The following is a 27,308-nucleotide window of genomic DNA, read 5'->3' as shown; positions in this document are numbered from 1 at the left end:
CACTAGCCTGTACCACACAGAGCTCCCTGCCATAGGTGCAAAATATTCCATAGCACTAATAGCTACCCCGTAACTGGCACAGCCCTGAAGGGCAAGACTAGATGGAGAACTTCTGACCTCTGTGACCATTGGTCACTTGCATTGTGGGAAGTCCCCAGAAGCAAGGGTTTCTCTGCCTTCTTAATCCTACCTGCCCTAGAGTGGCAGTAAGGAGCTAGCAGTATAGATAGCACAGTAACTGAGAGTATAACAGAACCACTTAGATTTTTCCTCCCTTTGTCCATCACCCACCAGGGCTTTATGAAGATAGAAGGAGCCGCCGTTGCCTTATCCCAGGTCAAGTAGGCTCAGGATGTAGACCCAGACCTAAGAATCCTTGAATGCCTTGAGTTTTAGAGCATTGACAGTTCAGCCTCTGGTTTTACTCAAGAGGAAACCAAGGAAAGGGGAGCGTTTTGACCACAAAAAACATCAGTTTTTGTTTGTTTGTTTTGTGGGAGTGCTTAATTTTTCCAAAAATTGAACCCATGCAAATAAGGAATGCCTCCAAAGAGGACCACTTAAACCATGGATAGTCTGGCTGTATATAGAGTGTATGTATGGAGAGAAAAATACTGAAAATGGACCCGATGGGTAAAACATAGGCCTGGCTCTACGTGTCTGACAATACTGTGACACCTCCCAACTGAGAAAGGCCACAAAAGCATGAAACTTAATAGCGGACAGTAGATGATGCCTGTTCAACCAGGGGCCAAGTTTCTTTAGTCTCTCAGGACGATCTCTGTCTGTTCTTGGGCTTGAGAAAGGACCATGAGAGGAAAACAAATACACACAGGGCAGGGTAGATTAAATATAACCATAAATTTGAATTTGACAAAAACCACAGGGGGACTCGGAGTTATTAGAAGTGTCTTAAGGTTGCAGCTGGGTTTAAGCAGTTCTGGCCTCACTGAAGTGCAGTTTTCCAGTGCGTCCCCCCTCCTCATTGCTGCATATCGGCTTTTCTGGCCAAGGGTAAATGTCAGATCTGGACCTGTGTCCTTAGTCTCTCCTGGAAAACTGCCATAGGCACACCCTTCACTGGATCATTCCTTTGTTGTAACTTTGTGCATTTCCGAATATGCAGGTTTAATATAGTAGGAACAGAGATTTTTATTCTCATTTCTACAAGTTGTAGGGCTTTTGTCTTGATAATTCAATCTTCAAACCAGCCATACTATATCTGGATTACTATTGTGTCTGTCCCCCGTGTCAGAGATGACAGGCACCTTTATCACAATGCCAGGCAAGGTGGGGGAAATAGCATAATGCAGATGGTTGCTAAAGACTGTGACCTATCTAACAATGGTGATTTTTATAGTTGCAAAATTAGGGCACACTGCTTTCTAGTTCTCATTAGAAACTCCCAAGATGCTGCTGCCTTTTTTTTTTTTTTTTTTTTGATATCTGAAAGTGACCTTATGTAACCATAACTTTGAAGTACTCTGTAGAAAACGTGCCACCATGAGGCTGTAAATGGTTTACTGAACTCATCCCTATCCTCCTGCAGCTCAGCCTGAGACCCACAGTGGCAGAGCTGCAAGCTCGAAGGATCCTGCGGTTTAATGAGTATGTGGAAGTCACCGATTCACCTGACTATGATCGCCGGGCAGACAAGCCCTGGGCCAGGTTAACACCTGCAGACAAGGCAAGACCTCAGTGGCTTGAGCCCTGATTTTATTTATGTATGATTTTATTGTTTTTCTAAAAGCTCCGATACCTACTTACTGCTTACTTAGTCATCTTAGGAGACTGGGTATTACCAAATACCCCAATAATTTTCTGCCTTTGATTATTCAAGACACTTAGGTGATACATTTAATAATATCAACATATTTCTTTCAATTAAGTCTCAGAAAAAACTTGTTCTTTGTTACCATATAACCTGCCTGCATTCAAACCTGGATTGGGGTGGGGCATGTTTCCCACAGCCATGATTTATCCTTACTCGTAGAAAATATAACTTGTACAAGTGACTCTTTTAAAGGGATGCGTTAACAGTGGAAAAGGTATAGATCTCGAATCAAGGCTGGCACACTTTTTCTATAAATGGCCAGAAAGTAAATATTTTAGGCTTTGTGGGCCGTCCAGTCTTTGTTGCAGTGGCTCAGCTTTGCCTTTGTAGCATGAAAGCAGCCATAGACAATGTGTAAGTGAATGGATGTATATGTGGTCCAATAAAACTATATTTATAAAAACAGTTGGGGGGGGGTGGTGGGATGAATTGGGAGATTGGGATTGACAGTATATATACTAATATGTATCAAATAGATAACTAATGAGAACCTGCTGTATAGCACAGGGAACTCTACTTCACAGTAGAAACTAACACAACATTGTAAAACAACTATACCCCAATGAAAATAAATAAATTAATTAAATAAATAAAATAAACCAGATGATGGGCCACATTTGGCCTATGGGTCATGGTTTACCAATACTTAATCTGTATCATGGCTCGCAGTTCAGGATAACTGAAATATACAGAGGGTTCCATCATGAGGAAAGACTAATTATTTTATGAGTACCATGGTTACATAAAGAATTTTGCCAACCATTTGTTTGTTTTTAAATTCTTCACTTTACAATTTTCCTGATCTCCCAAATAGTGGTTTCTCATTTTTGTCTCTAAGCAAAATTCCATATTGAGTAGTCTCATGCCACACCCAGTCTTAAAGCTAGAACTAGGTATTTAGGTACACTCTGTGCTGATGCCCTCTAATAGGAGATTTCATTCTGTAAAGCACCTACTATGTGTCAAGCTCATATTGGAGATACAGAATCAGTATTAGCTCATAAGAAGAAATGAAAACTAGAAAGGAGTAAGATTACAAAGGAAGAATGTGCAGAATGAAAACAGAAGGGAAGGAGGCTGGGAAAAGAGCCCGAGAAACCCAACACGAAGAGACATTGGAAAAATACTGAAAAGAAATGTCTGTGAGGTGGGGAAAGAGAAGCTGTAGCCCGGCAGCCTAGAAAGGGGAGTGTCAGCTCACAAGTGGTTAGTAACATAGTGAAAGGAGGCATTTTAGCTGACTGACTGTGGTGGGGACCATGAGAATAAAACACAACCTCAAGAGTCTCCCTGTGAAGAAGAGGTATGATAAGGTAGACACCTGAGGGAAAATGATTGTGGGGGCTGAAAGCTTGAGTGAGTAGAATTGGAAAATAAGAATATGAAGGGAGTGATTTTTTAATTTATGGGAAATACCTGAGCAATCTTTTATGCCATGAGGAAGGAGCCAAAAGAAAGGGAAGAAAGGGAAAGTTTGCCTATATAGGAGAAAAAGTCAGTAAGTGCTAGAGTAGGGCATAATCAGTGGCGCAGCAGGTCAAGAAAAGGCAAGGAGGAAACCCTTGAGGTTGGGATGGAGAACACAGGCTGAGGAATGTGCCCTAAAAAAGGAGGCTTCCCCCAGGCAGGTGAAGTCCCTCAGATCGAGGGCAGCCATGAGGGCATGAAGAAGGCTGTGATACTCAGGTCGTGGGGCAAGCTTACCATCAGTCAATACCAGGTTTCCTGTAGGAAATAGCAAGTTTATGTGTTACCAGTAATTGCCTGTTAACTACTTGATGTGATTTCTTGCCCTTAGGCAGGAGTGACTCAGGTCACTCAGCGTTATTCAGCTGACAAATGGGCTGCTCCGGAGGGTCTGAGGCGGCTTGTTTACGTATCTGGCGTCTTGGTGAGGGTGGCTCAGAGGCTGGGCTTATTAGCAGCTGGGCTCAGCCAGGGCCGTCCACCAAAGCACAGACATATGGCCTCTTCAGCATGGTGGCCTCAGAGTTGTCAGGCTTCTTACGTGGCGGCTGGCTTGTCCCAGAGCACGTGCCCCGAGAGAACCAGGTGAAAGTTGCATGGCCTTATCTGACTCAGCTTTAGAAGGCACCCAGCCTCGCTTCCACCACATTCTGTTAGTTCCCGGCAAGTCATAAGGTCAGCTCAGATTCAAGGGAAGGGGAATTAGCTCTGCCTTTCAGTGGGGGAGTGGTGGCAAGGTCATATTGCAGAAGAAGTGTGAGCTGGAGTTATTATTGCTGCCATCTTTGGAAAATGCAGTCTGCCGTATCCACCATTCCCAGTTATCACGTTACTCAAATGTTGAATTTCAGAAAGGCAGGTAGGGCGTGGCCAAGTAAATGATTAAAATTAGAGCAAGTGCAAAGTATACAAGCAGTGAGAGTCTAAATGATTAACCACCCTCATATGGAAGCTACATTTTCCATACTCTAGAAATAGTCCTTCCTAACTCTTGTCTGTTGGTGGAAGGTAAAGTTTGTCCACCTCTAGCTATAACAGAGAGGATTTTTCTTTTTAATTTTGTGTTGAAACAAAAATAGATTTTTGTGCTGGACTTCTAGGCTGCAGGGGAGATGTACTTGGTTGAGTTTTCTTCTACAGGATTAATGTCTCTTCACGAGTAATTTGAAGGCACATGACTTTCACATCTCCCCTGGAGATGGAACCCTGAGCCCCAGAGCACAGCCAGAGGCCCTCCCTACTCACATCTGAGTCTCATTTTCTCCCTTTGGCATTGTCTCTTCCATTAACCCTGAGACCTTTGAAGGTCTAAAGGACTGCATTTTTAGAACTGGATTTGTATTGTAGGTTTTTTCTCCTTGAAGAAAACTAAGAATAATTTCTTTTAGAAAGAAAAAAATGTTGTATACTTTTAAAAGATAGAAAAGAGAAAAAAGGCAGCAATGTAAAATGCTTTTAACGTATAGTACTTCGTATATACACAAGTGACTTGTGTTTATTGGCAAAAATCAGAATATTCAAAAATACAAGAAGAGGAAATAATAATTACAGTGCACATCAATGCATGGTATTTTTATTTTTTTTGCGGTACGCGGGCCTCTCACTGTTGTGGCCTCTCCCGTTGCGGAGCACAGGGTCCGGACGCGCAGGCTCAGTGGCCATGGCTCACGGGCCCAGCCGCTCTGTGGCATGTGGGATCTTCCCGGACTGGGGCACGAACCCGTGTCCCCTGCATCGGCAGGCGGACTCTCAACCACTGCGCCACCAGGGAAGCCCAATGCGTGGTATTTTTAAGAATTTCTAAAAATACTGTTTTCAACCTAACACTGAAAAAAATAATGTGTTTTCTCTAGATGTTAAAAGATTTGTATAATGTAATGTTATTGCCCAGAGATACTAAAACTATCAATGGTCTTAGTATATATTTTATTTTAGAATGAAAACCCATGCTAATCATTATTATCATAACAAGCATTTCTGGATTTCTGTTGTTTTTTACTTTAAAATATTCATAATATATGACGATAAGATTTATAATGATATATTTTTTCAGTAAGTTAATCAATATAAAAGCCTATAATTTACCTTTATATTAAAAAAGAATTTTACTTTTTAACTTTTGAACTATATATCCCATTTAAAGAAAAAAAAACTATTGAAAGTAAATATTTCTACCTCTGCTCTCAAAATAAACACTGAACTTCCTGCCAGCCTAAAGGAGCCATCCTTCTCTCTCTTTTCTTAGTACTATTTTCTTAGCCCCACTAAGATACCACTTTGCATTTAAAAATTTTTTTGAACTTCAAATATAAAGTAAAGGGGTCAGTAGCCAATTAGTCAATAACCAATTAATGCCCATTCTATGAAAACACTGTGCTGGGTATTCTGGGGAATCTCATAGACCTGGTAGTCTTGTTAAACTGCCCAAAATGGGAAAGAGAAGTAGTGGGGAAAATGCATTATTAATTGTGAACTTGACTGAGCTTAAATTACCTTTAACATAAAATTTTTAATTTTAGAATATCTGTGCTTGGGTAGAACACTAGAAACAGATACACATATAGTAAGATATCTGTGGCCTCTATAAATATATATGGCCTATATAGATATCTGTGCTGGAGTAGATGAGCCCTAAGGTGACAAGTAGAGCCAGAGAAGGCCATCAACTTGGCTTGAAGACCAAAGCGCCCACAGCAGTTGCCATCTCCCTGGGGTAAACCATGGAAGCTCCATGTAGAGAGGAGAGGGCAGGCTATGGAGCAGGGCGCTTCTGGGTTTGATTCCTAATTGGCCACTTGGTAGATGTTTGACCTTGACCAAGTCATTTAACTAGTGGGTTTCCTCACTAGTAAAATAGAGCTAATTATATCTATCCTGAGAATTTAGTAGATTATCTATAGAGTTCCAGCTCATCAATAAATGATAGCTCTTACCAGTATTACTTTCATGGTCAGGCTTGATAATCTAAGCTTTGTTCCCCACTGGTGACATTTTCATTACTCATTGAAGCCTCAGTTTACAGTCTAGTCTAAATTTATCCAATGAAAGAGAATCCGGAATTTTTCAGATGATACATGGGTTTGTCCAAGTTACTCAGTAGTCATTTATTAAAACCCTTTTAATATATTAAATATTGTCTTAGATACTGGGGACATAAAGATGAATAGAACGTACCACCCTCCCAGGAATGCACTGTCTAAATAGGTCCTAGGGAAGACTGAGATTTTAATTCCATACAGAGATGTTCTTTGGCTTATTCATGGTTGCCCAGGCAGCAGAGAGTACACTTACCTAACCATGGCGTTGAGCTTGATGAGTAGTCAAGAAATTCCCTCCATGTTAAACATCAGATTTTTATCAAAGAAATAAGCAAAGACATCGAAACGATGGGAGTTCAAGTTAATCCTCATAGCTCAGGTTATTTGCGAAGGCAGCAAGTCCATATATTCAACAAATCACCTCTTGCTTCTGGCCAGGCTGACCCCTGAGCTGACTGGGAGTGATAAGCAGACCTTCCATCACCAGTCATCACGAGTCAATCTTAAACTTAGTTCCAGTCATTTTTGTTTCCATTTTCCTTTCTATAATTCTCATGCTACCAAACAACACTACATATTTGGTGCCAGTACTGTCTCTTGTGGACTTGTTTTGTTTCAGTCTCAGAAATACCTAGTCTTGGCCGAATGACTCCCCACTGTTGACCAACTCAGCACCATTCAGATTTCAATCCCACTACATCAGCCTACCTCTTTCTATCCCATTATCTTTCAAAAAAATATCAGTCCCATTTACACTTATGTGAAGAGTTATTAGACTTAAACTCTGGTCTCGTTTGTATAGAAGAGAGTTAAGATTATTGTACATGTATTTCCCTAACATAAGGGTATTTAATTACTTTTTTCCTCTCCAAACTCTCTCAGGAAACCTCTTTAAATAGTAAGAAGGGGACTTCCCTGGCGGTCCAGTGGTTAAGACTCCACACTTCCAACTGCAGGGGGCGCAGGTTCGATGCCTGGTCAGGGAACTAAGTTCCCTCATGCTGCACGGTGCGGCCAAATAAATAAATATAGAAATAAATAAATAGTAAGAGGAAATAACTCTTGGAATAAAACTGTGGTCTTCAGTGAATTTTTAAAATGAGTATTGCATTTCTTTAGCTGCCTATAGTCACATCTTCCTGATATATATATTCAAACAACCAGCCCCTGTAATTTCACATCACATTCATTGCCTATAACTGACTCATCATTTCTAATTACAAGCTAGCACACACAACATGGAGATCTGAGACAATTATCTGGATGACGTAGGCCCTGAAGCTCATTTTATTGGAAAGAGCGTGGGACTTGAAGTAAGAAGGCCTGTCTAGCACCATACGAAGTCACTACAGTATTACTGACTGTATCCCCTGTGCTATACATTACATTCTATGACTTATTTATTTTGTAACTAGAAGTTTATACCTCTTAATCTCTCTCACCTATTTTACTCATCCCTCTGCTACACCCCTCCCACCCCGGCGACCACCAGTTTGTTCTCTGTATCTGTAAGTCTGTTTCTGTTTTGTTACGTTTGTTCATTTGTTTTGTTTTTTAGATTCCACATATAAATGAAATCATATGGTATTTGTCTTTCTCTGTCTGACTTAGTTTATTTAACATAATACCCTCTAGGTCCATCCATGTTGTTGCAAATGGCAAGATTTCATTCTTTTTCATGGCTGGGTAATATTCCATTGTATATATGCACCACATCTTCTTTATCCATTCATCTGTCAGTGGACACTTGGGTTGATTAAGGAAGACTTTTTGATAGATATTAATTGGTGATGAATATAGAGAGTTTTTGCTATTTTAGCTGGGTATCAGCCAGATACTGGTTCTGGGTATCAGTTTTTACAGTGAGTGAAACAAAGTATCCTCACTGTTGATCTCACTTGTGAAACAAGATATATTGTCTTATCACAGGGAACTTGTGGGCCCAGAAATATTTCTCTACTTGATTCATCCTCTTCCAAAAAACCATTAGCAGGAACCACTGCCACAGTCCCCAGCCTCAGGTTCCTCATAGAAACTACAGGGGCTGAGGAATATATTTGGAGAGACAAACAATCTACGACTATAGGATTTAAACATAACATTGAAAGCAGCATTGGGGAAAAGCTTGTATATTGCAGAGTGATAGCTAGTGATGGGAGAAAGCCAGAGAGAGGCCTCAAGGCTTTCTTCTATCTTTTCCCTTTTCTAAAATACATCATTTTCCAACCACAAAGTAGATTTTCTTATCTCTCTGTAAAGCCATTCTCTGTGGTTTGTAATGTCATTCTGTTTCAGCTGAAGAGTCCATTTCTCAGAGGTTATGGGGATGCTTTTATTAGTATTTTTTCATTTACATGAGGAAAAACTTCTTCCTAGAAAAATTAGGAAATAAAGATAAGCACATAGTTGAAACCGAAAAACCATCCATGATCCAGCCAGTATTGTTAATACATAACTAATGTTAACATTTTGATGAGTATCTCAGCTTTTCAACCTGAAAGGACATAGCATCTCTTCCAACCCCATCATGTACATGACATGGATTATGTGTTCAGTAAATAGTAATAGTAATAGGATTCTACTTGATATTTTCTTTGAGTGGCTTGAAGTGTTGTGCTGAAATTTTTAATTCTAATTGTCTAAACTTTCAATATAAAAGAATAAACAGCAGTTGCCTTCTCTGTAGCTCTGTGGTAGCTCGTCAAAGCCATGTTGCTGTGGGTGGTGTGACATGCAGAACTTTCATCGGAAAATGATATTGTTTCTCAAAAAATCTCATGACCTGTGCTATCCTTGTGGTCATCGAGGATGGGGCATGTGGGTGACTCATAGATCAGGCCCCAGGGTGAGTTTGGCAAAGGCCTCCTTCATCTCTGCCTTGCCAATGTCACCTGAAGGAAATCTGTCCTGGTTTTTGTTTGGCTGTAGTATTGACATTTCATTTGTCATACCTTTACCTAGTAGAAATTAGAAATGCCTTTCTCCAAGACATTTCATCAACGAATGTCTGCTTCATTGATGCTATGTATACTGAGGAAATATGTGATCTAAATAACAATTCAGTTTATGTATTTTTCCTATTTAGGCGGCAATAAGGAAAGAACTAAATGAATTTAAAAGTACAGAAATGGAAGTTCATGAAGAGAGTCGACAGTTTACCAGGTAGGTAAACAAAATGCAGTTGAGCAAATTAAAAATGAGTAAGATGGTAAACTTATGTTACATGTATTTCATCACAATTAAAAATTTTTTAAAAATATAGTTTAACACAACACCCACTATCTAGTGAACATTTCTAAAATTAGGTCTTTTTTTTTCTTTCAAAGAAGTCTGAATCATTCCAAAGGGCTATGTTTTCATTTCTTTCTTAGTTTTATTTTCTGGCCCCGAAAACAAGCATCAGCGTCATTTATTCTGCTCTTGAAGAGACTCAGTTGAAGTTTTATACCCAGAACAGATGCTGGTGAGAGCCAGTTTGGGCACATATGTGTCTGCTTTGAACGCACGTAACTTAGAGAGGGTAGAAACTCAATTTTTAGAAGACGTAGCTTAGAAAGGAATTCGATGTTTACTGCTGCCACAGAAGATCACTATACTCCTACTATTTTTCCTCCCAACACACTTCAGTTTCACAAGCTGCTAAAACCAGAAGGGACCCGAATGATCATGTAGTCTGATCCCCCTACTTCACAGGTGTTCTGTTTATTTGTCTCGTGGGTTTACGTGCTTTGCTACATGTAACAGGTATTATATAAGATTTTTCAAAGAATTTGCATGCGAATCAAATCTTTGAAACTTGAATTGCTAAAAAACATACGAGGACAGATGATTACGTGAAGAATACCATGGTAGGTCTTTCTGGAAAGCAGATACTGATCCCAAGACTAGAAACAGCCTCTGTAGGGCAGCCATACATCGTGGTATGACAGCATCTGCAGTGGTTCCTGTTGGTGGTGGTGTTCCCTGCTGGGGAGCGTGTCCCATGATAAGGGCAGCAGTGATGTATCTTCATAATTAAATAGTAAATCCCTTCCCTGAGGCTTATGGGGGCCTGCTTGCTCCATAGCTATTGGTCCTATAATAATGTCTGGCATGTAGAAGAAATTCCCCTTTCTCCTAGGGATAGTTCTTCCTTATTTGTTTTGTTTTCTCCTGTATCATATTTATTTGTAAATGCATGTAGGGCTTTTAGATGTCCTGAATATATAGACTTTTTCTCTATTTGAGTGCTTTATCCTATGATAATCTACTCTTGGACCCATCACCTTCCCATATCAAGCAGACCTATTTGTCCTCTCCTTTTCTCCCTTCCACTTCTGGGGTCAGGAAGAGTTCATGCTAATATCTGACACTGTGGTCACACTTCTCCAGTTAAGTTGATCATCATAAGGCAGCTGGATATTTATGGTGACATTGAGCTGGGTGGGACCTCCAGGAAACTGGGGAGATGCCATGTGTTTGTGTCGCTGAGTCCTCACCCTGAGAGTCCTGAGATGTAGTGACTGCACGCAACCCAGTTTTTGACATTTAGGATAGTTTTACATCTGTATAGTTTTCCTAGGAATTGTAGTAACTGATTAACTCATTTTCATTTGATAGCATTGTATGAAGAATAAATTACCATAGAAATAATCAAAATTTTTAAATGCACTTATACGAAAGTTCTCATTTTATGAAGATTAAACATTTGTACTCACATAGGTCCTTCTTCTTCTGTTGTACACTGTGACCAAGTAAAAACAGTAGGATGTAGGGAGAAATGAAGTTCATTTCTTTTTTATCTATATATTCTTATGTACACAAATAATATATTCTAATTAAGCATTCAAACATCACAAAAATCTATCAAGGAAAAATGAAACCTTCCTTCACTCCTTCCCCAAATTCATCCCCATTCTCACAGGAACCACTGGTAAAAGTTTGGTGTAGATCTTTGTAGAGAGTTTTCTGTACATTCACAAACATGTATATATATGTGATATATGTGTACGTACTTATATGCATTTCTGTACCCCTCTCAGTTATACACAAAGACAGCATCTAGAAAATCTGTCCATGTTAGCATATATTTCATTCATTTGAATGACTCTATGGCATTTCATAGATTATACAGTATGCTGTAAGTTGTTGAACAGTTATTCTATTGATGGATGTTTATGAAAATTGCATTTTTCCATTATTTAAACAATGCTACCTTGACTTTCTTTGTAAATACACTCTTTTGCATACATGCCAATATTTCTGTAGTATACGAGTATTTGCTATATCCACTAAATACATATTTTTTAACATTTTGAGAGATTACTATTCTCTTGTCTTTCCAAAGGACACAGTTTTCATTGTGACCTCCAGTTTACGAACATGACTGGTCTACTCTCCTTCATCAGTATTTTGGGGTGGTGGGGGTTCTAAAGAATGAACAATAATATCCTAGTTCACTGATTTCTGTAAGGTTATGCATTTTTACATATTTTTATTGATTTTTTTCTAATTTGATGTGCTTTGACCAGTTCTCTTTGGAGTTGTTTGTATTTTTCATATGGATTAGTACAACTTCCTTAAATATTGTGGCTATCAGCCCTTTGTTACATGTGTCACAATACTTTCCCCCAATCTGTAGTTAATGTTTTAACTCTTTTTATGGTCTTTTGTTTAAATTTTTGCATATTCAAATTTGTGTATATTGTTATGTTTTAGTTCATTATTTTGTGTCTTATGGAGGATGGCCAAGATTATAAAACTCATCTTTGATTTTTATATGTGCTTTTTTTTAATACTTAAATCTTTCATTCATCGGGCATTTATTTGTATGTATGATTCAAAGGAGTAAACTAACTTTACTGTGTTCTATTTTTGTTGTTGTTGTTGACTTTCTTTGTTCTAAATCAATAATCAATTGTCCCTATGCCATTTGTTTCCCCCTTTATGTGAAATTCTTCTTTATTAAAAGAAGACCATTAAGGATCAATTTCCAGATTCTGTATTGGGTTCTAATGAGCTGTTGTCTGTCCTGGCACTGTGTCACACAGTTTAATTAGAATAGATTTGTAGTATATTTTTAAATCTGATGGAGTCTTTTTCACCTTTAAAATTCTATTGGCTGTTTTTCTGTATTTATTCATCTATAGAAATTTGGAGTGTTTGTGTGTGCCGTAAAACAGTCAATTGTTATCTTCATTGTTTAAGCAAATATTAATAGATGCAAACAGGGATGACTGCATTTCAAGAGAAAATCATAGGTTTGTTTTTTTTTTTTAACAGCTGATACAAAGGTAAGCTTTAAAAGTTTGCCCAAAAATGTATTGGCTAACACTCTTAAAAATGTCTTTTAAAGACACTGGTGGAGGAAGGGGTGAATTAGGTGAAGGGGATTAAGAGGTACAAACTTCCAGTTATAAAATAAATAAGCCATGAGAGTGTAATATACAGCATGGGGAATATAGTCAGTAATATTGTAATAACTTTGTATGGTGACAGATGGTAACAGACATCACTTCATAATGTATAAAAATACTGAATCACTATGTTGTATTTCTGAAACAAATATAATATTATAAGTCAATTATAGTTCAATTTTTTAGAAAATTAAATTTCTGGATAAGGAAAAATTAAATATTCATATCACTAAGACAAATATTCCTTGCTTAAGTATTCTTTAAAACTTGGCAGTAAAGCAAATGTCTCCTGTGATTTTTCCATCAATGTATATTACATCATTAGAATTGTATTCCAGTAGAGAAATATTTAGGCTCTGAGACATAAAAATAATACTTATGATTTTTTAAGTTGTTTTCAGTATTTCTTTTAAAAGGTGAAAGGTTTGGTAAATACTGCTTAGTCTTATCAAAATAATACAAACATATGATAATGTTTTACATTTAGAAAATTGCTCATGTAGGAGATGGTGGTGCCTTTAGTCTCAGCCACCCTTGGAAGGAATAAACATGCCATGGATCATGACCTGGCCATTTAAATGCAACCCAGATAGAGAGCAGCTCACTTATTAGCCTTTCTCATTAGTGCCAGATGTTATCTCCTTATATCAAGTAAGCCTTCCCTTCAAAATCAAAACCTATTGACTGCCTGTGATTTAGAGTGGTTCATAAAAGGGTTGAGACAGCCCTGCTTCTTCTGCCCAGGCACCTCTTCATCCAGTGATGATCTCCCACACAGTGATGTATCAGTCAACACTGCGAGGATGCATTCCTATACACAGCTTCCTTTGCTTCTGTATCTCTGTAGAGAGTCACAAAAAGCTGGTAACATTGGTTGCCTCTGGGAGGGAAATCAGATGACTGGGGCAGGCATGGTGAGGGAGACTTCACTATTCACCCTTACGAACCTTTTGAATTTTTGAAACATAAGAATTTATTACCTAGTCAAGAAAAAAATATTTAAGAGAAAAAAATGAAGGATCTATTTCCGAAGTCCTCTTTCTGTAAATGAGGGGTCCATCATGGTGGCTTTTCATGAAGTGTGCTGGCAGTAATACTGTGGTATTACTGCTGTTCCTGTACCGAGAAGACACCTCTGAAAACTCCATCCTGGAGTACGTTCTCTGCATGTTTGACCTGAAGAGGGATTGTAGCGATCCACTCTTTCATCTAATTCCCCCAGTTTCTCCAGATGGCTCTTGGAATTGGAATGCATTCCAGGGTCATGTGAGAAACATGAGGATAAGTGGTCCCCATAAGAATTCATCCTTTGGCCTGCAAGGTACCAGGATTTAACCTCTGTTTTTTAGAACACTTGCTGCCTGTCCAGACACATACTGCTTTTTTCTCCCCCTCAGCAGCTGCCCACCCAGCCTACTGTTCAAAACCCAGAAGACCGTTTGAAGGGCACTGTACTATTAAATGGGGCCATTGCATTCTGGAAACAGATCACCATGGCAAAGAAAACCCACTTCCCTTTTCATAGTAAATGGGATTTCTACAATTTAAAATAATTCTCTAAATTATAAAGACATGTAAATTGTTTGAAAAAAATTTACGTAAAAACTAAACTTTAAAATGGTTACAGCTGAATGGTAGGATCTATGGTTAGTTATAACCTTTGGATATTTTCTGATTTCCAAATTTTTTTAAATGTCAACATGTATCAGATTTATAATCAAGAGAGAATATTGCTTTTAAAAACAGACTTTGAATTTTGTAAATAAGAACATTTTTAGAGTATGCAAAGTAGCATTTTCATATATATAATTTTATTAGCTTTTAAATTGTTTGCTTATTATATTAAGCAAAGGATCATTAAATTGACAACTCTTAGAGTCAGAACGGACCTCAAGAGATTATTGGCATAATGTTAAGTGGAAAAATCCAGATACTGACTAAAGGTGTGTGTGTGTGTGTGTGTGTGTGTGTGTGTGTGTGTATATGTATATGTATATATATGGCAGTGGTTTGTTTTATTTTAAAATTCAGATGCATAGAAGAAAAATAAGAAACAACGTTAAAACACTCAGGCTTAAAAAAGAATGAAATATTGCCACTTGTAGCAACATGGATGGACCTACAGAATATCATACTAAGCAAAGTAAATCAGAGAAAGACACATATTATACGATATCACCTAGGTATGGAATCTAAAAAATAATACACCTGAATCTATATACAAAACAGAAACAGACTCACAGACATAGGAAATAAACTTATGGTTACCAAAGGGAAAACGGAGGGTGGGAGGGATAAATTAGGAGTATGGGATTAACAGATACAAACTACTATACATAAAATACATAAGCAACAAGGATTTACTGTATAACATACAGAACTATATTCAATATCTTGTAATAACCTGTAATGGCAAATAATCTGAAAATATATATATATATAACTGAATCACTTTGCTATATACCTGAAACTCCAACAATATTATAAATCAACGGTACTTCAGTGTAAATAAAGAAATAAATAAATGCAAATAATGCCAAACCTTATAAAAAAAACTCTTAATGATTTGTTATAGAGAGAGCCTATAGGTGTTTTCTTTCCTTTTCTCTACCTTTCAAATTTCCTAATGTAGCTATGTTGAGGGGTGTGTGTGTGTGTGTGTGTGTGTGTGTGTGTGTGTGTGTGTGTGTGTGTGTGTGTGTGTGTATTTAAAGAAATTTTCTCATTCTGTGCCACCTTAAGTTATTACTATCCAATGTGGATTTACAGATAAATTAAACCACTCTTTGAGCTTCTAGATAGGTTTATCAAAATGTGACATGGCAAGAACTACACCTGTGACCTCAATAAACATTAATTCAGGGCCCCTCTACAGAGAAATGAGAAGGCTGCTTCTGCATACTCATTTCTCTCTTGGGTGCTCCATTTATTTAATACCTGGACAGAAACTAAAAAGAATTGCAAAATGCTGCTTCGACCACCAGAGTTGCAAGCATGGTTGCCTATTCAGACTAACAAAATCCCATCCAGCATGTCATCTGACTCCGGTTGAAGAAGGAACAGTGGTTTAGGAGAGTCTCCTCATTTGTTTAACATAAGTGTATGTGCCGTGACCATTAAACCCTTTTAAATAAAGGGAAAATGAATTATTCAGGATTTCTGTATATATCAATTAGGAAATTATAGGAAAGTAATATTTTACACTTTGAGTAATTTTATATTTTATATTATCTGAATGAATTTACAGGAAGGTGAGGACATTTTTATATATTAATTTGTAGAGGAACTGTTATGGAAAATAACTATCTTTACCTGAATTCCATGACTTAAAATTAGCTTTTTCCTCCTATTCACTCCCTCTCAACAGTATGAAAATAAGAAAGATTTATTGCAGTTTTAACAAGAAGAAGAAAATATAGATAACTTCAAATTTGAGTTGCAGGAAAGTTCTGAAGAAAGGGTGGACGAAAAGCTTAAGTATCCTGAGAGCACAGTAAACCTATTTATTGCTTCATCAACTTGAAGCCTAAAGCCAAAACTGTCATTCTGTTAGATAGGCAAACTTCCCCCGAGGTAAAGCTGAACTTCATGTACCTTAAAATGAACGCAAACCACTGAGTAGTACCAAACTTAAGAATAATTTGCATTTTTAGGACCTCTAACCATAAAATTTAAGAGTTGATTTTGAAGATAAGATGCCTAATTTAAATAGGATATAAATGTCCTTTTCTGATTGGATAGTGCAAGAAAATATACGGGTTTTTTGACCAGATCTGGGCAGTGCATATGAAGAGAGGTTACATTTATTTATTTATTTTAATTTTGGCTGCACTGTCTTAGTTGCGGCACACGGGATCTTCACTGCGGCATGTGGGATCATTTAGTTACAGCGTGCCAACTTCTTAGTTGCGGCATGCGGGCTTCTCAGTTGCGGCAAGCAGGATCTACTTCCCTGACCAGGGATCGAACCTGGGCCTCCTGCATTGGGAGCGCAGTCTTACCCACTGGACCACCAGGGAAGTCCTGAGGTAGCACTTCTGACCCCCTGCAGCTTTGTCAGCATATTATTGCAGTCACAGTATTGGTTAGTCATCTTCTTTTCTTCACCAACGTAGAAGCTGTGCTGATGATGGCCTGACCTTCCAACAAAATCCAGTCTGTGAACTCTTTCTCTAATGGATCCATGGGCAAATAGTAGCAAATTGTAGTGTCCTGCTAATTTTTGGAAATTAAAAGCAGGACACTTTCCAGGAAAATGCTTCGCTTTAAAAGGTTCTAAATCTCTCCTGGTCCATTGGCTACTTTGTTGCCCAATCTGATTTTTTTTTTTTTTTGCAGTAGGCGGGCCTCTCACTGTTGTGGCCTCTCCCGTTGTGGAGCACAGGCTCCGGACACGCAGGCTCAGTGGCCATGGCTCACGGGCCCAGCCGCTCCGCGGCATGTGGGATCTTCCCGGACTGGGGCACGAACCCACGTCCCCTGCATCGGCAGGTGGACTCTCAACCACCGCGCCACCAGGGAAGCCCCAGCAGCATCTTTTGTAGAGGGGCTGTCTCTGCTTTCCCACGTGACGTTTATAATGGTATTCTGTTCTGACAGTAACTTAGAACAGTAATTCAGTTGGGGATGCTAGAGCTGCCTTTGATCATAAGCATTGCTGTAACTTATTCATTTCACTGAATGCAGAGTTGTGTTTCTCTACTGTCTCACAGAGTTTCTGTTTCATATTTCAGGTTTCATCGTCCATAATAAAGTGCGGGACTCTTTGGAAACAGACTGATCATCTTTGGGGGAATCCTCGCTTCCTGAAAACCTGATATTGCACTGGGATTTGAATGTGTGTGTTTCCGTTTAACTTGTGGTGAAGGAAGCGTGTGGAACGTGCTCCCCACCTATACAGCCCGGATAGGCCAACAAGCAAAGGGAAGGGTGCAGCGACTCTGCTGTCCAGCATGTGGATTGATGGTAAGGGGATACCATGGTTACACCACTTATTCTTCATCAGGAGTTTTAATCAAAGAAGATGAGCAGAAGACAATCGCTGGTTCCCTGTTGCCAGAAAGCCACATTTAAGAGTGCAAGTTAAAGAAGAATGGGGAATGGAATTTCTGAGCACTGGAGAGGGGTGGGGGGTTGAAAATCAGAAAGCAAGAGAAGTACTTCATTATGTTAATGAAAAGAAGAAATGGAAGCATAAAGGTATTTTCAAAGTAGGCTTTTGGTAGTTGAGAACTTATTAAGGGATTTGGGAGTTTAATCACCCAAGGTGGATTTCCTAAAGACCTGACCCTAGAAGAATATTCTTGTTTCATCATTATATTGGTACAGTGTCGTACCATTATTTTTTTGTTGTGCCAGTGAATTCAGTTGCCAGAAATAAGTCTGAGTGTTTTCATGTACCTTTTTCTTAAATGCGAGAGAGGCTTTTACTGACTCTTAATAAGCATGCTTACCCAAATTTTGTTGCATGCTTTAAGTAGCATAGCTAGACATACTTTACATTTTTTTTTTTAATACTCCTTACCTAATGTACCAACCTTCCACGAGGATTATAGGACTGGGAATAAAGTCAGACGCAATTATTCGACCCTATAAATCTGTAGCAGGCTTTAGAAATAAATCTTTTGGTCTTTCCCTAGCTTGATTATCTCCAATGTTGAAACCATCGTACTTGATCTGAAGAAGATAATATCGACAATCATGGCGCCTTTTTAAAAAGTCTGAATCCAAAGTTAAAACTTAAGCGAAATGCAAGTTTTCTGCCAGCAGTTAGCTCTGAATAGGAATGAAAAGAACTACTTATTTTCCATGCTGCATTAAGTTGGATTGCTGCTATTAAAAAAATAAAGCACATGGATTAAAAAAATACTCACCCAAAGACTTAAAAGAACAGAAAATTTCTGCTAAGTTGTAAGTGAGGAGAACCTCATTTGATATTTTAAGAGTCTGCAGATTGCATCCATAAATATAGCATTGACTTTCAGTGCAAAATAATCAGTGAGATTAAAGTTATGGAAGATTTCCCTATGAGCCTACAGTCAATATCGTTTACATTAAGAAGTCCTCTATTGTCATCTTACTGTTTTCCATGGAGTCACAGGCATAGTATGGCTTCTGCTCCCAAGTACATATGACCATATGTAAATACCACCTTGCATTTCATTGTTTTTTCGTGATTGTTTTGTGCCCCTTTTATTAAAAACACATGAGATGTATAACAACAAGACAAGACCTAAATAGACTTTATTTTATTCTCAGAGTTTGGACTAGGATTTTCTGAAATGATTCTGGTGCATTATATGGAAAACTCTAATTTTCTATTTCAACCAAAAGGCAAACATTTAATCTGGTGGACAAATTTGGATCCTGCCATTCATTTACATTTTAAAGAACCACTTAAAATTGGATGATTTTGCTTCAAAAATAAAAAAAAATTTAGTCCCACTTAGACTATTACAAAAAGCCAGGACCGTTTTATAACTAAGAAAAGTAGCCAGCGTTGCTGACACCTCTTGCTGTACTCAGCTCTATGCGTTAATAAAATAAACCTAGAATTCTACACTATTGTCATGTCCTTGATAGAGTAAGACGTATTTTTGTTTTGAAAAACTTTTTCTGCATGCCCAAGTGTCTTTCTCTGGCTGAAGTTTTATCCATTTCATAGTGTTTAAATCCAGCCATAGATATTAACTAGGTTCCAGTTTTTTGCTGAAGCCATGTTTTTCCTTATGATATTGTTTTATTGTCATTTTAGTGTCGGGAAAAATACCAAGGAATGTAGTGTTATTTTAATTTTCTATACTTATAATCTTAGAACATCATTTTAATTTCTAATCACAAGGCCCCTATAAAAATGGTAAATATAAGACATTTATCACTGTTTTATCACTCAAGATACATATCATAGAAAGTCTCTATTTGGTTGATAAAAGGAACCATTTTTTTCCCACTAGCAGTACATGTGATACAGTTTTTTTATTCCCTACACTGAGATGCACTCGGTACAAAAATGAAGCTCTGGTCCCTCAATATATTGTTTTCCTTGTATGATATGTCAGATTTATGAACTACCCATACTTTTTCTTCTAATGATTGACATGTTTAGGGAAAAGTTTAAAAGTCAAAAAAATTAACCAATACTAGTTTAATTTTTAAGAATTGTAACCACAAATTATTTCATTAGAATGACCCTTTAAATAAAAAGCTATGGAAAGAATGGAAGGATTATGAGCTAAGCTATATTTTGCAGAATGAAGCTCTATTTTAATAGATAATTTTACTTTTTTTTAATGTCTTTCTTGAACTATAATTGCTTTACCATGTTGTGTTAGTTTCTGCCGTATAACAAAAATGAATCAGCTATACGTATCCATACATCCCCATATCCCCAGTAGCTAATTTTAAAAGGCAGAAACACTGCATATCCATCTCAGCAGCCCATCTTGCCTGGCAGCCCTAAAAGGATACAAAGATGTGGACCACCCTCCATAGAATTATGTATCCGCCTAATGCCAGCATTTCTGCAATCCAACCGATAAGCTACGGTTCTATAAAAATACATGTTTATGTGAATTGGGTTGTTGTAATACAACACCAGGGTTTTTCCTATTTAAAGTGCAACATTAGGCTGACGTAGAAGAAGTGAGTGGTTTTCCTGGGTCCCTAAGATGTGATTAAGGAAGAGAACAAATCCATCTCCAGAAAGGTCACAGGCAGGAAAAAACTAGACAGACTGTAAAAACCGAAGTGACCATTTCCATCTTTTTTAAAATGGAGAAAAAGAACAGTAACAGTAAGGTAGTAAGAAGATGCCATTAGCTTTATCAGCATCTTCATGGTCATTACCAATTAGGCTGACAAAACTAGTTCTCCAGTGATTAGTGTTAATTTTTGGCAGCCCTGCCTGATAATTTCCTATGGTGTGAAATGTCTAGCATTTTCTTTTTGTTCAATATAGTTTACCTTTATGATAATTCCTAAAATTATTTAGATGAAATCTATAATATTCAGAGAACTAGTTTGGGTATTTGAACAGCTGTTTTAAATGGAGAAAAAAGCACACTCGTCTATCTGATTTACCCAGAAAAAACGACTTTCTGGTTTCATTTTCATATCCTTTATTAGCATAATGATTGTAATCACTTATCTTTCTCTTATGTTAGTAAATATATTGTTTGTAGAAAGTTCTAAAATGTCAGTGAAAATCTTTTTAAGTAAGTAGAGGAATTGAATACACCCTTGAATAATCATTGAATATTGAAAATGAGAGATAAGTCCTTAAAACCCATAACTCAGGTTTTACAACCTGCAGTTAATTCAGTGCTGCATTGGCACTTAAAAAAAATACAGTAACTTACACTTAAAAGAGAGAAAAATCTGCATTAACATTGCATATCCTAATGTGTACCACATTTTAACACAAAAACAGGCATTGTATTTATACTTAATAGAGTCAGACACAACTTTCACAAATTATACTGTATTCACAATAGAAAAAAGCAACCTTGTCTATCACATAGTAGTATCTCCACATTTAAACAGTGAAAGCTCTTCAAAAATGTCATATTATTTCTTTAATTCGTCCCAGCAGCACATTTCACACAGAGTGAGAAATCGTTCTCAGAATAGGTGAGATGGAATCAAGCTAGTACAAGATACATCAATTTATGTCATTTCATCGGTATGGTAGCTTAAACATTCCTAGATCCAATCATATTATTAAGCCTAATCTTACTAGTGAAAGTATATACTTTGAGACAATAATTTCTTCACATTGTTAGAGAATGTTATGAGCACTAAGGAACCACTAAGATGCAATTTATTTACAAAGTTTTCCCTTGGCCACTTGAACTGGCTGATCTTCCACTATTGGGCATTTGAGTATATGTCACATTGTTTTACTTGCCAAAGCAGAATGAAATTTTGGAGCTGAAATACGTCCTAGACGGGAATGCAACAGCAAAAGTAATCATCAAATTAATAGGACCATCTTTCTGAGAGAAAGCACATCTCCAAATAGTTGACACGCAAGTTTCAAAGAGCAGCATGAGGCGTTGTTATAATTTGGCAGTGATCAAAGTGTGGTAGGACAAGGGTAGAATACTCCCAACCCATTCTCATTTTCACTTTCCACTTACTTTTTGTAATCATTAAGCTTAAGCTCTTTATGGAAATGCAAACCACCATTAACATTTCTAGAAAAGAACTGAAAAAATAGCCCACTTACGCTTTTTCAAAGACAGGTTTATCCCAAATTAAGAAATCCTATTGTACACGCTGTAAGATTTCTGGCAAAAAGAGAGAATCCTATAGCAGCTATTCCCACCAAAAGCCAACCCTATAGGCAAGGGTCATTTTTAGCTAGGCTAGGATTTACTGCACAGAAAAATGTCATTTAGCTTTTCACATTGCTAGCACAGCTGCGCATATGAGCAAAGCACTCCATCAGTGTTTCTCAGTGGGGTACTGTTGGCATTTGGAGCTGGGCAATTCTTTTTGTACAGAAATGTCCCACACATTGCAAGATGTTTACTCTCCCAGGCCCCTGCTGCCTAAATGCCAGTTGTATGCCCAGCCATTGTAAATACGAAAAGTAAAAAGCGCTCCCCCATGTTCAGATGCCCTCCTGGGAGGGCAGTACCTCCTCCCTTAAATGCCACTGTCTACTGCAATTTGAGGACACAGGAAAACGTGTCTATCTCAAAACATCATCTTGACTCCCTTGCATTTCTTTGGGCCCTGAGTAGTTTCCTCCCCCATCATCTTTCTAGCCTTTTGTTTCTAGCCTTCTGATGCAGCTTTAGTTTACCAGTTCTTCAGGGAGGAGGTTATTGAGTAGCCTAGGCAGTTCCGACAGGCATAGTCGCTTGATTAGTCCCTGTATGTACTTAAAGGGGAGATTTCACATGAAGTACACTTTTTTTGTTTTTGTTTTTTGCCTCACAATTTTACCTCAGAACTACACTGTTGGTCATAATCCTTGTCAGTGTCATGAGGATCACTGCATGGCTTAACCACAAACACGACAGCTAACAGTCCACATAAACAAAACTCTTGGTCTATGAAAATCACCATTAGATTTCACCTGGTAAGCTGCATCCCATGAGTTCCCAAACAATTGCCTCTTTATCCTATTAAAGAAGCATTTAATCCACATGCACATGCTTGAATTCCCCCCTGCATAAATATAGCCATGCAGTTCAACTTTTCTTAGATTTGTGAATACTAAATTAGGAAGGAAACATGGGTGAGCTGTGGATTGCTTGCATATCGTTCATAGTTCGACGATGATCAGACACAAAATGAGTTTTACCTAGGTGAAACATTATACTATACTAACAGTACATAAACATACTTATTCCTTTCGTAACTTTTTATCTCCAAAACTGAATGGTAAATATGTCTCGAAATTATTTGGATGTATTGTGGCTAACAGATCGAATGAAGTTAGCCACTATAATTGTTTTCAATACTAAAATTTCTAAATATCTTTTCTGAAGCAGAGCGACTCAGTCAATAAAGGTGATTATATTGTGAATTTTTAGATGGTGCTTAAGAATTCTTGTGAAATACTTTTTTTTTTTTTTTTAAGAATAAATTGAAGGGAGTAAATGAGGCAGAATGCCACTCCACCCTCAGGTCAATTTTGTGGTATGTTAAAATGCCAATGATATTTGTGCCACTTGCCAATTTATGGGGCTTTTCCCTTACTGGATGTTTTGTTATAGTTTGACTATGTATACATTGCTTAGAGAACTTCCACAAGAAATCGCCATGGCAATGCTAACTCGCATTCAGAAACAACCTGAATGAATCTAGGGTCAAACCACTTTCATCACTAAAAATATAGGCACTAATTTTTATTTTTATTTTTTAAAATATTTCTTCTGTGGCTTAGAAATGTGCCAATGTGTTCAAAACATTCTGCACCAATTTCACCAGATTTAGTACCTACTAAAAACTCAAACTAGTCATCTTTTTTCTGTGTAACAGTGATTTTTATATAAAGAACTATATGCATTCTTTCGTTATTTCAAGCTTTGGTGGAAGTGATAAGATTGGTAAGCTGTGATCGTTATCAGACTGAATGATTTCTAATTTCCAGTGAGTGATCTAACCCTACATATTACACAGGTATAGTATCTGTGACTATAAATAACTGGAACTGTGTGCTGATTACATGACAGTTTCTCTTTTTTGTTGTTGTTCTTAAACCTGTACTGTATTATAGTATGTGGGTATAAATATCTACAAGTATACACACATATGTATATGTAATTCCACTATTGTAACCTGAAAGACTATGTATTATCTTTTTTATTCCGTATTGGTGTTTGTGTTATTTAAAAAGCAAAATTATGCTCTATGTAGTTGTATAATATTGTAGGATACTTTGCTGTGCACAATTCCAAGTGCCTTAGAACATTGTTTAGCTTTCTTAAGTATATATAAATGCATATATGTATAAAATTGGGAAAAGTTACCTCAATAAAATCATTGGGAAGTTCCCAGCTTCAGTTTGTTCCAATTTCTATTGTATTCAGACAGTGCTCGGTATTTTTAAATTAACAGCTCACAGAGTCCTCACCTGTAAAGCAAGAATAAGACAGCTTTTCTAATTGCCTGTAATTTCAACTCTTCCTGACTTAAAATTTTTTGTATTTAAGTCCTCGTGGTTTGTACTTTTTTTTTTTTTTTTTTGCGGTACGCGGGCCTCTCACTGTTGTGGCCACTCCCGTTGAGGAGCACAGGCTCCGGACACGCAGGCTCAGCAGCCATGGCTCACAGGCCCAGCTGCTCGGCAGCTTGTGGGATCTTCCCGGACCGGGGCACGAACCCGCGTCACCTTCATCGGCAGGCGGACTCTCAACCACTGTGCCACCAGGGAAGCCCGGTTTGTACTTTTAATTTAAAATATCCGTCTAAAGAATTACTGCTTTAAACAGCAATTTACAGTTTATTTTAAAAACTTCCTGTCTTTTTATATCTGAGGAGATTTGCTATTGCTGTTTTCATTCACATTATAATGTGTGAAAATAAGATAGTCCCTTTAGAGTTTCTAATATAGAAAATAAACAGACTTCCTCATTATGCCTACTATTTAATGTATTACAAACAAGGAGAGAGCTTGGGAACATATTTTGACCAGAAAAGGAATTGCAATATACTTTTCATGTTTTTCAGCAGTGGTTACAAATTGTACATGAGCCTCCCTCAACTCCAGGACAAGGGCAAAAGTATGAGTGGAAAGTTGAAAAGCAATTTTGTGTACCTTTATCCTGGAGGGAAGACCTGTAAGAGAGAAGATTGGGACCAAAAAGTAGAATAGGCTTGAAAATTGGCCCCAAGTTTGCCCTTAAAAATCAGCAGTACATCTCCAAGGTAGGTGTAGTAGTTCAACAACTACTTTCCACTTTTTCTCACATTCAACCAGGTTCTACATGGAAACATTACTTTCTAAAACCTAATGGAGGTAAGTAATGGACAATTTTTTCATTTTCTACAGTGCTTTGATAGCATCGGATTTATTAAACTTTATTAAATTTGACAAAACTCTTTGTGGGACCTCAACTCAGACATGGCGTGGAGTTGCTGCCACCAGCACTGCTGTCCAGACAACCCAAGTCCTTGTTCGGTTTGTGAGTTTTGAACTCTGTCCTGTAAAAAGTGGACACTAATAGTAGAACACATAAAGCTCTAGAGAAAGGTTAAGAATGTAACATTTGTGTAAAGGTTTTCTTGCTCTTTTGCTAAAAGTGGTACCATTTCTAGGTACCAAATTACATCATTCCCTCTGGTTGGAGGGAATGATGTAAACAAAGTTGTAATGTTGGAAGAGTATATACTGTATTTGGGGAAAAATTGGTTTCACTCAATTTGAGGAATAAAAGGAAAGTAGGGGCTTCACTGGTGGTGCAGTGGTTGAGAGTCTGCCTGCCAATGCAGGGGACACGGGTTCGTGCCCTGGTCTGAGAAGATCCCACATGCCGCGGAGCGGCTGAGCCCGTGAGCCAGGGCCGCTGAGCCTGCGCGTCCGGAGCCTGTGCTCCACAATGGGAGAGGCCACAACGGTGAGAGGCCCGTGTACCGCAAAAAAAAAAAAAGGAAAGTAATGTGGAACTGTGGTCTGTGGTGAAACTACAGAAGATATCGAGGGCTATATTAAAGCACCTGGGAGGTATTGAGTAGGCAGTGGGAACTCATTGGAAAATTCTGAATAGGAATAATATGAGAGTTGTCTTTTAGGAAGAATAATGTGGTAGCAAGATTAAGAAAGAGATTAAAATTAAGAAAGGTTGGCGAAGACTCAGGAATCAGGGACTGAGCTAAAGAGGTAACAAACTTCAACTGACTGTGGGAAAAGATTTATAGCTTAAATTTGAACTGCTGAGTATACCTGCAAGAACAATTAAGGGCAAATTCTTTCCTATGTTGAGTACTCCCTACTCCAGATTGTCTGACTTGGGCCAGCCAAGGTTAAAAGTTCATCCAGGAACACATCCTTAGGTCAACAAGTACTGAAAATGCCAGGTCTCTCCTCCCTACGGTATTTATCTAATTATGAAAAGTTAGCAACTACAGCTATATGCGGATAGACATACAGTTGGGTGTATGACCTGAAAGTCAGGAAAAAGGTCTGGGCTATAGAGAGGAAGTTAAGAATCCTCAACACATATAACAGAATCTGTGGAAAAGGATAAAAATACCCCATAGACAATGTAAATTAAGACTATGAAGAAATTACTACAATGAAATTTTAATAAACTATTTCATCACCTGACTATCTCCAAGATTGTAAAATCATTTCATTTACACATCATCTGAGTGCTTTGAACACAACCGAAACATACCAAAGAATACTCAAAATTCATTTTATAATTAGAAAGCACAGTAAGGAAAATTAATTGGGATCAATATTTCCAAAGTGTATTCACCAATGAAGTGTATGTACTTGTGACTCTTAAGAACAGCAGAAAGCCAAGCAATATCAAGAGGATGTGCAGTTAAAAAGAATTTTAAAGAACATAAAATTGCTAGGGACTAGAAGCAAGTAAAAGAGTCTATGTATGTAATATAAGTGACCCAAAAGGTACCAGAAATTAAGGGAAATCAAAAGGATTAGGATTCCAGGAAGCTGACAGGTTGGGTCAAGATGCAAGCTAACAGAGAGCCATGATGTGAACGTGATGTGAGGCCAAAGCACGTGTTTGCTGACAGATCCCAGATGGTGAAGGCCCTAGTTTCAGGAGCTGGCCATTCTAAGGCAACAATGACATTAAGTGAGTAACTACACTAAGCTGGAAAGAGAACGATTGCTCACCTTCATTGAATGCTGATCACAAGCCAGGCACAGGTCCAAGCATTTCACGTGTAGGTTCTCATTTAAACCGACAACAATACTATGAGGTAAATGTTAATATTATCATTCCTGTTTTACATTCAGGTCAGAAAACTGAAGCTCACTTGCCCCAGGTTACACAGTAAGAGTGAAACAAAGGCCAGAAACCAATTTCAGCTAGTATACCTAGCATACTACTGTTATCATTCAATATTGTAGGGGGAAATTCGTGCTTC

The 27,308-nt window shown here is 37.9% G+C and overlaps 1 protein-coding gene across 5 annotated transcripts in view; it reads left to right on the top strand.

The window, feature by feature from the left end:
- PHACTR2 (phosphatase and actin regulator 2) overlaps positions 1-24,244 on the top strand; it is a 262,245-nt gene extending 238,001 nt beyond the window's left edge. For all 5 annotated transcript variants that reach the window (XM_033405880.2, XM_033405859.2, XM_033405876.2 and 2 more), the window contains 3 exons: positions 1,550-1,687; positions 9,425-9,501; positions 17,468-24,244. In XM_033405880.2, the coding sequence (XP_033261771.1) occupies positions 1,550-1,687; positions 9,425-9,501; positions 17,468-17,483 (231 nt within the window). In that variant the 3' untranslated portion in view covers positions 17,484-24,244. The remainder of the gene's footprint in view (positions 1-1,549; positions 1,688-9,424; positions 9,502-17,467) is intronic.
- Positions 24,245-27,308: the final 3,064 nt, after the last annotated feature.

The sequence above is a fragment of the Orcinus orca genome, chromosome 12, assembly GCF_937001465.1.
Source record: "Orcinus orca chromosome 12, mOrcOrc1.1, whole genome shotgun sequence".
Taxonomy (NCBI): domain Eukaryota; kingdom Metazoa; phylum Chordata; class Mammalia; order Artiodactyla; family Delphinidae; genus Orcinus; species Orcinus orca.
The sequence above is the reverse complement of the archived record's forward strand: the minus strand, read 5'-3'. Positions and strand labels throughout refer to the sequence as shown.